The sequence below is a fragment of the Pleurodeles waltl genome, chromosome 3_1 (assembly GCF_031143425.1).
Source record: "Pleurodeles waltl isolate 20211129_DDA chromosome 3_1, aPleWal1.hap1.20221129, whole genome shotgun sequence".
Taxonomy (NCBI): domain Eukaryota; kingdom Metazoa; phylum Chordata; class Amphibia; order Caudata; family Salamandridae; genus Pleurodeles; species Pleurodeles waltl.
Window position 1 is genome coordinate 416,720,303 of NC_090440.1, and position 15,310 is coordinate 416,735,612.

The 15,310-nt window shown below is 49.5% G+C and overlaps 1 protein-coding gene across 1 annotated transcript in view; it reads left to right on the top strand.

Annotated features, from left to right (window-relative positions):
* ARPIN (actin related protein 2/3 complex inhibitor) overlaps window positions 1-15,310 on the top strand; it is a 206,930-nt gene that overhangs the window by 152,460 nt on the left and 39,160 nt on the right. The window contains exon 5 of the mRNA XM_069222673.1: window positions 499-662. Coding sequence (XP_069078774.1) covers window positions 499-662 — 164 coding nt within the window. The remainder of the gene's footprint in view (window positions 1-498; window positions 663-15,310) is intronic.

A 15,310-nucleotide genomic window follows, 5' to 3' on the forward strand; every position in this document is an offset into this window, starting at 1 on the left:
CCTTTTCAACAGGGTAGAGAGGAATCTCTTCCAGATTAAGGAACAGTGCGACCTCAGTATGGTTCCATAGTCTCCTACTTCTTACGCTGCCCCACATACGTATCAAGGTCAGAAACAGTCTTATCAACATCAACATGTAAAGTATTGTTCTAAATACGTGAGAATAAAGATTATTTTCGGACTCTGAATTATCATCTAAATACCCTTATGGAATCAGTATAATGTAGCAGTCTGTGGTCAGCAGCAAGAAGTGGAGAATAAGGCAGAGGCCATCTTTCTATTTGCCAACAATATTATGGGTGCATTTACCAATGGCATATCCAGTAGCATAAATCCTCCACAATAGCCAGAGGGGAGGTGATGCAGTGTGGGCGTGTATAGGGAAGGGTAGGGGAGGCTAGTGTTTTTACGATCCATAAATGTCCTTATCATGAGTAATTCTTTGAAAATGTATTTAACTTGGAAGTCAAACTATCTGTGTTTTTGTTTTCTTTCAAGCTTCTTTCTCCATACTCAATTCTGGAACAGCGACCAAGTGTAATTTTGCTGATGATAAACAGGCAGGTGCTTCCTGGACTGACAATATCATGGCTACGAAAGCGCAAGCAAGTGTTCTTGAGCAGCCTCGAGGGCAAGGAGATGGGGCAGAGGATGATGAATGGGTAAGAATGTTTCAGTCTTTTTTAACGTCTTTTTTTCTTTTCAAAATAACCGTTTGATTAAAACCATCAAGAACAAAGCGCAATTGGTAATCCACAGTTATGTGTCATGTGTCTAAAATGATGTAAAATATTTCAATGTGAAAATTAAGACTATAGATTTTATTTATATCGTTTTTCACAAGTGAGGTTTCTACTTTTAGTTACTATTTCTTTTGTTACATGGAAGTCATCATTGAATAAAGCAGCCTTAAAGAGTATTGAAGCATCAACTAACCCCAGCTCTACCTGACAGCCATGGCGCTTCAAACGATTGGTGGGCTACATTGTATCCCCAGATTTTTTCCATTTTAATATTATTTGCATTACTAACTTTCAAAAGGCCACATCAATTTTAGCCACTCTTTCAATTTTACTGATAGGACTTTAACGTAGACAAAACAAGTCACCTACAGCTGAAGACTGCAATCCAGAGCTCTGCTATAACAAATAGATCAAAGTAGGAGAATAGATTTGCATTTTATAAAGTGTAGAAACTGTGTTCTTTTTCATTTTACCTGGCAGCATTATAGTAGTTAATAGATAGGCATCACGTGTGTTTAATATTGTGATGGATTCAGAGTATGAATCAAAACTTTTGTTAAATTGTTTAGGTGATAGGTACTCCCAAACATATTGTCAGAAGCCAAACCTTACTCTCGGTAGTGTGACTGAGGGCCACATTAATACTATGAGGGGCAAGGAGGCAGACAATGTGCCTGAGGGATCATATGTCATGGTGCACATTTTGAGGGTTTTATTCCACACTGATGTCATCCAAGTTTGATCTCTCCATGCTTGAAGAGATATGGCTAAGACGCAACATTGATCTTATCAATTGGCTTTAGTGTGTCATTTTGATATTTGGTTAAACCTGCAAGAAATTAGATTAATATTTGGGGAACACAGCTACCCACCTCAGGGAATAATCACAACTCTTGCCAGGGTGAACCATGGAAGTCACTAAATTAACCTGAACTCAACCCCCTGGTAGATATGGCAAAGAGCAGAGAGGCTTGACTTAAGGTAGTGTGTAAAGTATTCATGCAGTACCAAAACAGTAAAAAAAAGTCCAAACCCCAAACAATGAAAATCCCAAAAATGAATTAGAAAAATTGAGTGAAATTTAATAAGTAGAGTGACACCAAAACGACAAAATATTCATGTTGAAAAGTGGATTATTGGTAAGGGCAGGAAGGTACCTACACTCAGCAAAAGGCAACAAACCCCCACTGGGTCCAGTCAAAGTTTCAGTAAATTAATGCTTGCTCAACCCTTGTTGGCTTGGCTCACGAGCAGTTAGGCTTAGCTTAAGAGACAGATGTGTAAAGCATTTCATATCAACAAAACATTAAATAAGTTCTATTTCAATTTCTAAAAATATGAAATGTTTTTATCTTCAAAATGACACTAAAAATAACAAAAATCCAATGTAGGGAACTGGAGATATGAATTTTTAAAGATTACATTAAAAAAGTGCTTTTTAGCATCTGAAAACCAAAAGCGCCAACCGGGGTATCTGATCACATTCGACCGGGTCAAAGTCAAAAGTTGAGGCTGACCGCAATGGAGCCCTGCTCAGATACACTGAGTCAAAGTTTTACCTTCACACTTTTGAACTTTTCTGGAGCTTTTCTTTGTCAATGTCGTTAGGTCCTTCTCAGCAAGACAATTTCAATGCAACGTCGTCAGATTGCCTTTACATGAGCCCCCAGTCAAATCCTGGCAGTCTGAAGCTTTCAGCGAATTAACCTTAAATTCAGGCCAGATCGCGGTTGAGGGTAGCCGGCTTCACTTTCGACGTTGGGTCGGAGCACTTATGGAACTTTTTCATCAAAGTTGCTCCAAACTTCTCCAAACCTCTGGATCTTCTTCCAGAAGTGTCCACAAACTTGATCCAAGGTTCTAGAAGCTCTGAGTTGCTCCTTGGAAGTTGGGACTACAGTTCCCAGAATGCATCTGGTCAGAATCCTCAAATGGCCACAGGACTTTGGTCAGATGGGCTCTTCTTGCAGGACTTAATGCAGGGGAATCTGGTCACCTACTTTATATCTGTAACTTACAGGGAGTCCACTCCTGGAGTTGCAGAAGCAAGGCAAAGTCCTTTTCTTGGTGAAGCTGAAAGTGTGCATCTGGTGCAGTCCTTGTGAGCACAGTCACCAGCTGCAGGCCGGGGGTCCAGGAGGGCAGTCCTTCTTCTCCACTATATTCTTCTAGCAGGGATATGAATTGTGGGGCAGCTCTGCCATATTTATCCTTGCTTCTGGGGTGGGAAGGGGGGGTTGTGCTTTTGTCCAATGGGCTGCAGAACACCACCCTCTAGGGTGACCACTTTCTGTGAAATGTGGCAAAAATCAATCCCATAAAGCAACATTCTTTAAAAATGCAAGATGGCATAAATCCATTCTTTAGGTTAGCTCTGGCTGAGTCACCCACTGGTGTGGCTAAGTCTCCCTTTACCCCTCGGGTGCCTTGGACGTAACGGTTACGTCCTGGGCAGCACCGCTCGGGCGCCCAGGACGTAACCGTTACGTCCTGCTACCAGCCCTCGGGGGAAGCGCTAGCGCTCCCCCCGTGGGCCTGGCACCCCCCTCCCCAGGGCAGGGCTGGAAGGGAAATTGCTTCCTCTTCCTCTTCCACCCCCCCCCCCCCCCCATGGCGTCTGATGAAGTCAGCGCACAATCGCGCGCTCACCTCATCAGAGGCTGCCTCCACTGCGCTGGCAGCTCAGCTTTCAGCGCGGATCGGAAGAGAAATGCTTTAGCATTTCTCCTCCGATCACGTGGAGGGAGCGAGAGAGGCATCAAAGGAAAGGAAAGGCCTTTCCTTTCCTTTCCTATGATGTCTCTCTCAGCATTTCTGCTGCCCGATCGCGATGCGATTGGGCAGCAGAAATGCCCACTAGACACCAAGGATTTTATTTTTTTATGTTGTTGTCATGAGGGGAGCGACCCCTTGGGCAAGGGTCGCTCCCCAGGGGGCAAATTCATTTCAGGCCATTTCTGTCCCCCTCGGGGCAGATCGGCCTATTCTAATTAGGTGATGTTCCCTCAGGGGAGACGGGGGCAGAAAACGCTAGACACCAGGGATTATTTTTTCTTTGTTGTTGTTTTATGTTTTTTTAGATGTGGAGGGTGACCCCCTTAGGCAAGGGTCGCTCCCCTGGGGGAAAATTAACTTTAGGCCATTTCTGCCCCCCGGGGGCAGATCGGCTATTTTAATCAGGTGATCTTCCCTCGGGGGGCAGAAACCGCTAGACACCAGGGATTTTTTTATTTTATTTTAATTTTATTTTTTGTAGATGTGGGGAGCGACTCTGAAATCTTTTTAGGCCATTTCTGCCCCCCTTGTGGTCAGATGGGCCTATTTTTATTAGGACAATCTGCCCCCAAGTGGGGCACAAACCACGAGACACCAGGGATTTTTATTTTCTGCGTCAATTTCACGCAAGGGGAGCGACCCCTTAGGCAAGGGTCATTCCCCTGGGGGGTCAAATTGTTTTTAGGCTATTTCTGCCCCCCCCCCCCCCCCAGATCAACCTATTTCTATTAGGCTGATTGGTGTGTGTGTATGTGTGTGTTTTGTTTGGGGAGGCAGCCCCATAGGCAAGGGTCGCTCCCCAAGGGGGCACATTACTGTTGGCCATATCTGCCCCCTTTGGGGCAGATCAGCCTATTTTTGGAAGGCCCATCTGCCCCCTAGGGGGCAGAAAGCCCACCAGAGACCTGGGAAGATTTTTCTTTCAAAAAAAGATGGTGGGGGTATGGCCATACGCCCAATCCAAATAAATGGGGCCAAAGTTGTTCTTCCCACCGATGAGCAGATGGGGCAATTACCCCCTATCCACTCCCCGGGCGGGGTGGAAGGGGCAGAAAGCCTACTAGATGCAAGGGAATAAAAAAATAAATAGTGGGGTGGTGGCTACCAACCAGTATGGGCATGCTTATGCCCCAACCCCAACTGAAGGGGGGCAACAGTCTTTCAGTTCTCCCCTGGCACACTAAAACATCTTATCCCACTGCAAGCAAGAGGACATTTGATTATTTTGGGTTTTGGTTTTACATTTGGGCCATGAGAAGTTATCTAACTCTCAAAATCTTCCCATTTGGAATGGTGAGGGCTGCACTTTTTGGACTTTGGGACTAGAAAAATCCACAAGACCTAGACACATCTGAAAACTAATCATCTGGGTAAGTCCAGGGTGGTGTGCATCACATGCACCCCACACCATTTTCTTACCCACAATATCTTGCAAACCTCCAACTTTGCTGGCAATCACACATTTTTCCCACATTTTTGTGATGGAACCTTCTGTAATCTGCAGGAATCCACAAAATTCCTACCACCCAGCATTGTTGCATCTATACCGATAAAACTTCTGCCCCATTTGTCAGCCTAAAAACGCTTTTTTTCAAACTGCCCTTTTGGACCCGCTTTGGTTCCCCCTCAATTTTGACATATATTTGGCTCTTCCCTGTCACAGGCACTTGGCCCACCTACACAAGTGAGGTATCATTTTTACCAGAAGACTGAGGGGAACATTGGGTGGTAGGAAATGTGTCCCGGTGCGGTAATCACACACAGAAATGTAGGAAAAATGTGTTTGTTTTTTTAGGCAAATTTGAGGTTTGCTGAGGATTCTGGGTAAGAAAACACTGAGGGATCCACGCACGTCACACCTTCCTGGACTCCCTGGGGTGTCTAGTTTTCAGAAATGTTTGGGTTTAGTAGGTTTCCCTCTATGGCTGCTGAGCCCAGGACCAAAAACACAGGTGCCCCTCACCCCCCTGCAAAACAGGTAGTTTTGTATTTTAGTAATTTTGATGTGTCCACATAGTTTTTTGGGGCATTTCATTTTGCGGGCATTAGGCCTACCCACACAAGTGAGGTACCATTCTTATTGGGAGACTTGGGGGAATGCTGGGTGGAAGGAAATGTGTGGCTCCTCTTAGATCCCTGAACTTTCTATCACCGAAATGCGAGGAAAAAATGTTTGTTTTTGGGCCAAATTCTGAGGTTTGCAAAGGATTCTGGGTAACAGAACCTGGTGAAAGCCCCATAAGTGACCCCACCCTGGATTCCCCTAGGTGTCTAGTTTTCAAAAATGCACAGGTTTGGTAGGTTTCCCTAGGTGCCGCTGTGCTAGAGGCCAAAATCCACAGCTAGACACTTTGCAAAAAACAGGTCTGTTTTCTTTGAGAAAATGTGATGTGTCCACGTTGTGTTTTGGGGCATTTCCTGTTGCGGGCACTAGGCCTACCCACACAAGTGAGGTACCATTTTTATCAAGAGACTTGGGGAGCGCTGGGTGGAAGGAACTTTGTGGCTCCTCTCAGATTCCAGAACTTTCTGTCATCGAAATGTGAGGAAAAAGTTTTTTTGGCCAAATTTTGAGGTTTGCAAAGGATTCTGGGGGTAACAGAACCTGTTAAGAGCCCCACAAGTCACCCCATCTTGGATTTCCCTAGGTGTCTAGTTTGTAAAAATTTACAGGTTTGGTAGGTTTCCTTAGGTGCCGGCTGAGCTAGAGGCCAAAATCCACAACTAGGCACTTTGCAAAAAACACGTCGGATTTCAATTTAAAAATGTGATGTGTCCATGTTGCGTTTCCTGTTGCAGGCACTAGGCCTACCCAGACAAGTGAGGTACCATTTTTATCGGGAGACTTGGGGGAACACTGAATAGAAGAACATGTGTTATTGACCCCTGTCTTTCTCTAAATTTTTTCCTTCCAAATGTAAGACAGTGTGTAAAAAAGACGTCCATTTGAGAAATGCACTGTAATTTACATGCTAATATGGGGACCCCGGAATTCAGAGATGTGCAAATAACCACTGCTTCTCAACACCTACTCGTGTGCCCATTTTGGAAATACAAAGGTTTCCTTGATAGCTATTTTTCACTCTATATTTCAGCAAATGAATTGCTGGATACCCAGTATACAATGAAAACCCATTGTACGGTGCAGCTCATTTATTGGCTGTGGGTACCTAGGGCTCTTGATGAACCTACATGCCCTGTATATCCCCACAACCAGAAGAGTCCAGCAGACGTAACGGTATATTGTTTTCAAACATCTGACATCGCAGGAAAAAGTTACAGAGTAAAACATGGAGAAAAATGGCTGGGTTTTTTTCACCTCAATTTCAATACTTTTTATTTCAGCTGGCTGTTATTTTCTGTAGGAAAACCTTGTAGGATCTACACAAATGACCCCTTGCTGAATCCAGAATGTTATCTACTTTTCAGAAATGTTTAGCTTTCCGGGATTCAGCACTGGTTTCACTAACTGGAAGCAGGCACAAAAAAAATAAAAAATGGGATATGTCCCAGTGAAATGCCAACATTGTGTTGAAAAATGTGGTTTTCTGATTCAAGTCTGCCTGTTCCTGAGAGCTGGGAAGATGATGATTTTAGCACTGCAAACCTGGTGTTGATGCCATTTTCAAGGAAAAAAACACAAGCCTTCTTCTGCAGTTCTTTTTTTCCTATTGTTTAAAAAATAAATGTTTGCTTTATTTTGGCTAATTTATTGGTTTCCTCCAGGGGAACTCACAAACTCTGGGTACCTCTAGAATCCCTAGGATGTTGGAAAAAAAGGACACAAATTTGACATGGGTAGCTTACGTGGGCAAAAAGTAATGAGGGCCTAAGCGCGAACTGCCCCAAATAGCCCAAAAAAAGGCCTGAGGGGGAAAAGGCTTGGCAGCAAAGGGGTTAATGCACCTTTTCCAGCCCCTCTCCTAATCTAATCAGTGGGGCTCCCATCTGTCTGGGGGAGCAGGAAATAGGGGAGGTCCAGTTTCTGTCCCAAGTGGTTTTCCCTCCTTTGAAGAACAGTTTGACTACTCTTTCCCCATCTTGCTCTGCCATCTGCTGCAGCAGTTCTCTGCCCACCGGATGCTTCCTTTGTCTCAGCCCAGGCCACTTCACACCTCATTAAGGTAGCCTGGCTCAGGCTGCCAGAGGCTGACCAATCAGGAAAGGGCACAGGCTGATTTGGTAACTTTCAGAAAGCGTTCTAAAACTCTTTCCCTGTGCTAGTTATATTAAATTCAACATTGGCAAGTTGTTGGATTTTTTCTAACATTTAATTTGGTACCAAACTTGCTATATTTAGCTAATCTCTATTTGAAATAAGACTTTATTATTTTAAAATAAAGTCTTTCAATGTTAGGCCATGGAGTTGATTGACTACAATGGGAAAAAAAGGAAATCAGCTGTTTTCCCTCACCAGGGCTTATAACACATCTTTTATAGGGTCCCTGCTTATATGTACACTGCACCCAACCCTGGGGGCACCTAGGGCAGACCTTAAGGGTGAGTTATATGCAAATGTAAGGTAGTTAAGACTTTGGAAGTACTTTTAATTCCAAAGTCGAATTTTGGGTTAATTTTAACTTAAAAGTAGCCAGCAAGGCAGGCCTACCTTTACAATGACACCAGGGACCACAGCTGTGCACCCAGGGGTGCCCTATGTACCCTAGGTTCCCTAAACCTTCATGCCCGACCGTATACTAGGGACTTATAGGTAGGTTGTCAGAGCCAATTATAATTATTCATAATTTGCACATACCATTTTACAGAGATCACTGGCACTGGGACTGGTTAGCTGTACCTAGGGCACAGTCAGATTCAGTAGCCACCAGTATCCTTTAAAAAGTTTGGGGGTGATCAGGGCAAAAAGGATCATTTTCTCACTATCCAAAAAGGTAAACTGGAGATATGAATTTTAAAGTTTTAAGTACAAATAGCCCCAAAACTCATAAAGTGCCAATGGCAGTAAATGGTCATGGCAGACTGGTCCTTAGGTGCCATTTGAGGCTGGCTGAAAAGGATCTCTGGTCGGATACACCAGCCAAATTTGGCCCAGGTGGACATTTTACCTTGGGACTTAGTCTTTTTTTCAAGATGTAAAAATCCTTCTGTGGGGCAAAGCAGCAGGCTGTATCTGAGGAAGTCTACACAAAGTTGGATAGGCACTGGATGAGTTGCTGCTGAAGCTATTTTAACTGGAAAAGCTCTGACGGCCGAAATTAAAATGTCATGCCTAGGGAAGTTCTCTCATTGGTCAGATACCTCTGGCATGTTTACCCAGGCAAGCTTTTTACAGTCTCTTTTTATGAGCTTGGAACCCTTCAGTGTGGCAAGGCTGTGGCTGTATCCGGTGTTCAGTATCAATGAGGCCAGATATCATCTTGCCAAGGGTCTCCTGAATCTGATTTGCTGCTAAGGAGATGCCCTGGGCAAGAGAAATCTGATTTCTTACTCCTGCAAGATTGCGCCTTGGTCAAATGGGCTTGAGTGGTTTGTCCCTGTCCTCCAGGAGTCGGAAAGTCCAAAAATGTCTTAAGTCTCAAGTTTTCAGTGATTATAGCAGAAGTCCATTTAGACACAGCCAAGGGTTCCATGACCTCAGGAACAGCACTTTGGGAAGGGAGGGTCAAGACGTACTCCAACAGAGGCCACCAGGAGGGCCCAGGTTAGGTCCAGGTGGTATTATTCAGCATGGAAAGTAAGGGAAGAGGCCTCTTGCGTTTTTGTAGCTTTGTAGCAACAGATAAGGTCAGCCAACCACCCCCTGGAGTCCACTTCTTTGTCCTGGGTACAAGAGGGAGCAGATCCATCCCTTCAGGGCTCGTCTTAGGTCAAAGACAGCAGGGTCAGGTCTTCTGTACTTTCATGGTCCAGAAAGTGTTCTGAACTGGGTGTTTTGAGATGCCAAATGTTTGGCCATTTCCTAACCAGTTGGGTAAAGGTTCCCAGGGGTAACCCTAACCACATTTGCATCAGTTCCTGTTTTCCCTACTGCAAACAATTTCACAGTGCCCTCCCTTCCAAAATTCAAGACAGGGTAACCCTTTTTCCTTGTGCAGAGCCTCCGTGCCAAATCAGAGGTATGGCCAGAGTAATGAGCGGTCTCCTCCACTGTGGTCCCTTCATACGAGTTCTGGGAGCAGCTCTTCCCCTGCTGGATTTGGTGCCTGCCTGATTAGGAGGTCAAAGGCCAGGGACTTTCCAGAAGTTGCTTAACATTTGCTCCTGACTGGGGGGGGGAGGGGCTTTATAGTAAATTCAGTTCCTAAGTACAGTCTAATTGGTTTCCTGCCATGGGAAGAGAAGACATCTCCCTACACCCAAGCCATTGTGTCTGTTCTTAAAGTAGTTTTCCCTCCTCAGCAGGGCTAATCACCCATTAAGCTACTTCTGAAAATCTAATTCAGATTTGCCTTCAGGAACTTCATGAAGGGAAAAGGTAACTTTAAAAAAGGTACTTTTCCTTAATGTTTATTACAAATCCCCTTCATCATTAAGTTGGGTTCGTAAGGTAATAAATATTAAAAGGAGTGGTTTAATCACATTTCTAGCTGAATCCAGAGATAGCAGACATAGGCGGTCATTCTGACCCTGGCGGTTGAAAACTGCCAGGGCAGAGTGCAGCAGAAGCACCGCCAACAGGCTGGCGGTTCTTCATGGGCAATTCTGAACGCGGCGGTAAAGCCACGGTCAGAAAAGGGCAACCGGCGGTTTCCCGCCGATTTACCCCTGCCCCACAGAATCCTCCATGGCGGCGCTGCTCGCAGCACCGCCATGGGGATTCCGACCCCCTTCCCGCCATCCTGGTCCTGGCGGTAAAAACCGCCAGGAACAGGTTGGCGGGAACGGGTGTCGTGGGGCCCCTGGGGGCCCCTGCACTGCCCATGCCCACTGCCCATGCCACAGGCCCCCTAACAGGGCCCCATAATGATTTTCAGTGTCTGCCTAGCACCTGCACCCGTCGCACACCAGCAACTCCGCCGGCTCCATTCGGAGCCGGCTTCATCGTTGCTGGGGCTTTCCCGCTGGGCGGGCGGGCGGCCTTTTGGCGGTCGCCCGCCCACCCAACGGGAAAGTCAGAATGACCGCTGCGGTCATTTGACCGCGCTGCGGTCTTCTGGCGGTCTCCGCCCGGCGGGCAGCGCCTGCCGGTGTCGGAATGACCCCCATAATACTTAATCCCGCTTCCCATTCTTTGTGCGGGCCTGCCAGTGCCTTCTTACAGTGAAAATAGTTTGTTTGTGGGGGCGTGGCTATGTGCGTCAAGATGGCGGTCGCACTCTAAGAGTGCTCTGGACCCCTCCGTCATCCGCCCGGATAAATCGTCCTCTTGGATCCTGTCCCTTCACTCACAGGACCCCCGGGGGTGTCCTGGCGGTTGGCGCCCCCGATCGTGCTCCCTTAGAAAACTGACCGGACCTCCAGCGGCTGGGGCCGGAGTTCCTCGCAGCGCCGTGCCTTGCGTGCCCGGCCTGGACGCATTGCCGGCCTGGGCTCGGCGGGGCCGCATCGTGTCTGCTGGTGCCCCGGAGGTAGCGCCGTGCTGGGCCGTGCAGCGGAAGGAGGAGACGACCAACGGGGTGCCCGTGGTGCGCCGGATGACGGGCACTTGCAGCCCCCCCCTTGAATCTTGACTGAGTCGGGGACCGGGGAGAGGAGAAGCGGACTCCCCCCCCCCCCCCCCCGAGAGACTGGGGGTGTGTCATGTCCCCCGGCTGGGTCTGAGCCGAGACCGAAGGACAACGAAGGAGCCGAGGGGGGAGTGCCGGGAGGCGTGCGACTCGGCCTACTCGCCCGGAACGGGGCGGCGGCTGGATCGGGCCCCCCGGGTGCCGCGGCACAGCGTCTGGTGGGGCTGGAGGGCCCCGAGACCCCCCATATATCCTGGGGAACAGGAGTGGCGCTGACCGGACGGGGCGAAGGCAAGGACTACTAGATCGGACCCCCTCCTCCTCCTCCTATTTGACGCGGTGAGTGACCCTGCCCCACTGGGTGGTGTAGGAGCGCGGGGACTCTGGGGTGCCGGGGAGATATGCTGATCGTGGGCTGGGCCTGGAGGGTGACCAGTGGTTGGCCGCGGCTCTGGTGGAGCCCATTGAAGGTGTGCTCTCCAGTTCACTGATCCGGCGGGGAGGGGCCCCCCTGGGCGGGACTGATCGGGGGACCCGCCGAGTCCGGGGCATGGGGGCCAGGGACACGCCCGACTTCGTGGACCCGGTGGATGACTGGCATTTCGCCCCGCGGCTGCGGATTTGTGCCTCAGTGCTGCTGGCTGGTGCCCCGGCCCTGGAGACGACTTGAGCGCGGGCCCCCCTCTGAGCGCCCCACTGGGGGACCGGTGTGTGTGGAGGGTCCTTGGCGTGAAAGGACCCCGCCGACGCGGTCGGACGGCGCTGCGGATGCTTGGCTAGTCCCCTGAGAGGACCATGGGGAAGGATAGGACCTTCAGGCAACCGCAGTCGTCCCAACAGAAGATCGATCAGTTCACTGTGCCAGCGGCCTCCCGGACCCCGGGGGAGACCACACCTGGCGACCCGTCCCCGAACGGAGTCAGTGCTATCCTTCAGGCAATCCAAACATCACAGCAGGCGGTAGAAACAAAAATTGGGGAGGTGAGAGAAGATGTGGGCCTCTTCAGACAAGACCTTAGAAACGCAGTGTGCCGGATCACGGAAGTGGAAAATCGCGTCTCACAGACCGAAGACAACCTGGCGGACCTTAGGACCAAGGTAGCCCAACTACAAACTCGAACTGGCGAACTGCACCGCCGGGCCGAAGACGCCGAAAACCGCTCTAGGCGCAACAATCTGCGCTTTGTGGGCTTTCCGGAGGGAGTGGAGGAAAATAAAACCCCTGAATTCCTGGAGGGCTGGATTAAGTCCTGGATGCCAGAACACAACCTCTCACCATGGTTCGCAATTGAACGGGCTCACAGGGCCCTGGCTCCGCGGCCTCCGCTGGGCGGGCCCAGGAGACCCATGATTGCTCGCTTTCTAAACTTTAAAGACCGCAACACTATTCTTAGAGAGGCTAGACGCTCCCCCGACGTCCTCTGGGACAACCACAAAATTCTAATTTTCCCCGACTACACCCGAGAGGTTCAGGCCCGGCGTCGGTCATACGAACAAGTAAAACAAAAACTCAGAGCGATGCAACTTTCCTACATGCTCCTCTTCCCTGCACGCCTCAACGTTATCCTGGCCGGTAAGGCGCACTTCTTCAAGCCGACTGGCTCACGGAGGAAGGGGTGAGGAGCCGAAGGGGCCCCGCGGGCCAGCCCGGAGGGACCCCAGGAGCTGGACCCGGCCCCCACCTGGATATACGGAGAGGTCGCAGGAGGACAAGGTCCAGACGCGGGAGGCGGAGGAGTGCAGACGCCCCGGCGGAGGAAGACAAGGACAATGTTTCAAACCTGGACTCCCGGGCGGGTGGGGACCCCGGGAACTCCCTGGGAGACCAAACCCTGGGACAAAGGCTAGAGGGAGATCGCCTGAGTCAATCCCCCACACTTGGATAAGGCGGTTCCACATGTTGGGTTCTGTTATATTAGGGGGAATCTACCACACTTGGCATTGACCCGTGCAGATTGAAATAGGGACACACACACGCCACAAAGTGGCGGTTTCTAGCAATATCCAAAGTTTGGCTATTATTAGCCGATTGCAACTGATCCGTCTGAATGGAGTGGTCCATCACTCCACTTAGTGACAGCCCATCTGGCTCTGACACCCCGGTTGGGTACTTGGGCGACAGATGCTTCCTAGGTAGAAGTATGGGGGGGGGAAAGGTTCTTTAGGGTTTAGTACAGTTATTTTGTTAAGTTTCCTTTGTTGCACCAGCCACACTGATCCTTCTCGTTTAGATAGTCCGTCTCTGGGCCCCCGAATGGGCTCCCAATACTTCACGACCTTAGCAACACACACATGGTATCCTCACTGACACAGGTCCTTTCATGGAATATAAACGGTCTACTAGACAAAATCAAGAGATCCGCGGTGTTTAGCACCCTGCGCAGGTATGCCCCATCAATGGTTTTGTTACAAGAGACACACCTCCTCGTTACTAAATGCCCTATGTTGGCGAGGGGGGGATACGATAAGGTTTACCACGCAGGATTCACAAAGGGCTCTAGGGGGGTGGCCATCCTATTCCACCGCACATTGCCCATTGTAGTCACAACCACACACTCAGACCCACAGGGTAGATTCGTGGTGGTGACGGGAACGCTAAACTGCCTACCGTTTAATGTCGTGAGTGCGTACGCCCCTCCGGCTAGACGCCTTCCTACTCGCGCTCCGCCAGGTTCTGACAGACCTCCCCCAAGGCACCACACTAATAGGAGGGGACTTTAACTCCGTCTTAGACCCCAGACTTGACGTCTCTGGATCTGTATCCACCGCGCGGTCTGGAAGGGCGTCGATCTTGAGCGGGTGGGCCACCGGTCTAGGTCTGTGTGAGGTGTGGAGGACCTGGCACCCCAGGACGCGGCAGTACACGCACGCATCGGCTGCCCACCAATCCCAGGCCAGAATTGCCCTCGTGTTCATGCCTGCACTCAATGTCTCTAGTGTCACCTATGCGGAAATACTACCTCGAGGGGTTTCTGACCACTCTCCAGTACGCATCCGACTGGGAGGCATCGAACTGACCCAGCGCCCGATATGGCGCATGGACGCTTGGCACCTACAAGAAGAGGAATACTACTCTCGAGATTAGGGACCACCTCATCCAATATTTTGACCTGAACGTAGGATCCGTACAATCCCCGGGCACGATCTGGACCGCATGCAATGCCTCACTCAAAGGCTACGCCAAGCACCTTGTCCGCATACGGGAACGCGCCCGTGACTCACAGGTGGAGAAACTCGAAGCCAGGGTAGCATACCTTGAACGACTGGACACCACAACCGCCTCAGCATCCATCCTGAGGCAACTTACCATGGTCAGGGAAGAGATAAGGCAGGTAGTACTGGAATCCGCGAAACATTCCTGGAGGGCGTCAATGGCCCGTGTATACGGCTGGGGAGACAAGAATGGTAAACTCCTACACTGGCTGGCCTCACGTCCACTAGCCGATAGAATTATCCCGGAAATCACGGACGAGACGGGTTCAATTGCGAAGACACCGAGTGAAATTGCCAAAAGCTTCGCCTCTTATTATGCGCAACTATATGTGGAACGCCCCTGCCCCCTGGCCGAGAAGGAAGCCCCCCTCATAGATGACATCGCCCTTCCAAAAATTTCACAAACAGCCAGGGAAAACTTAGACGTTGCCATAACACTCGCTGAAATTACAGCAGCAGTAGCCAGCTTATCGACGGGCAAAACACCCAGCCCGGATGGCTTCCAGTCGGAACTTTATAACAGGTGTGGGGATATTCTAAGCCCTCACCTGCTCCATATGTACGATGAGGCTGAGAAGAATGGCTGTTTCCCTTCCGGGATTGACCAAGCCACAATAGTGGTGATCCCGAAAACTCAACCCCCGTCTCACAACCGCTCGGCATACAGACCTATCTCTCTCTTGAACACCGAGATTAAGGTGCTGTCAACTGTACTCGCCACTAGATTGAGGGTTGTACTCCCATCACTGGTACACCCGGACCAGTGTGGGTTTATGCCGTCACGTAGCACTAGACACTGCATCAGACGACTACACGCCGCCCTGGCACACTGCGGGATCCTGACCCGTTCCCCTTTGGCCCTTCTTTTACTTGATTTCGAAAAGGCCTTCGGCACTGTGGACTGGTCCTACCTAGAACCCGTCCTACGGAATAACGGCGTTGGGCCTAAAT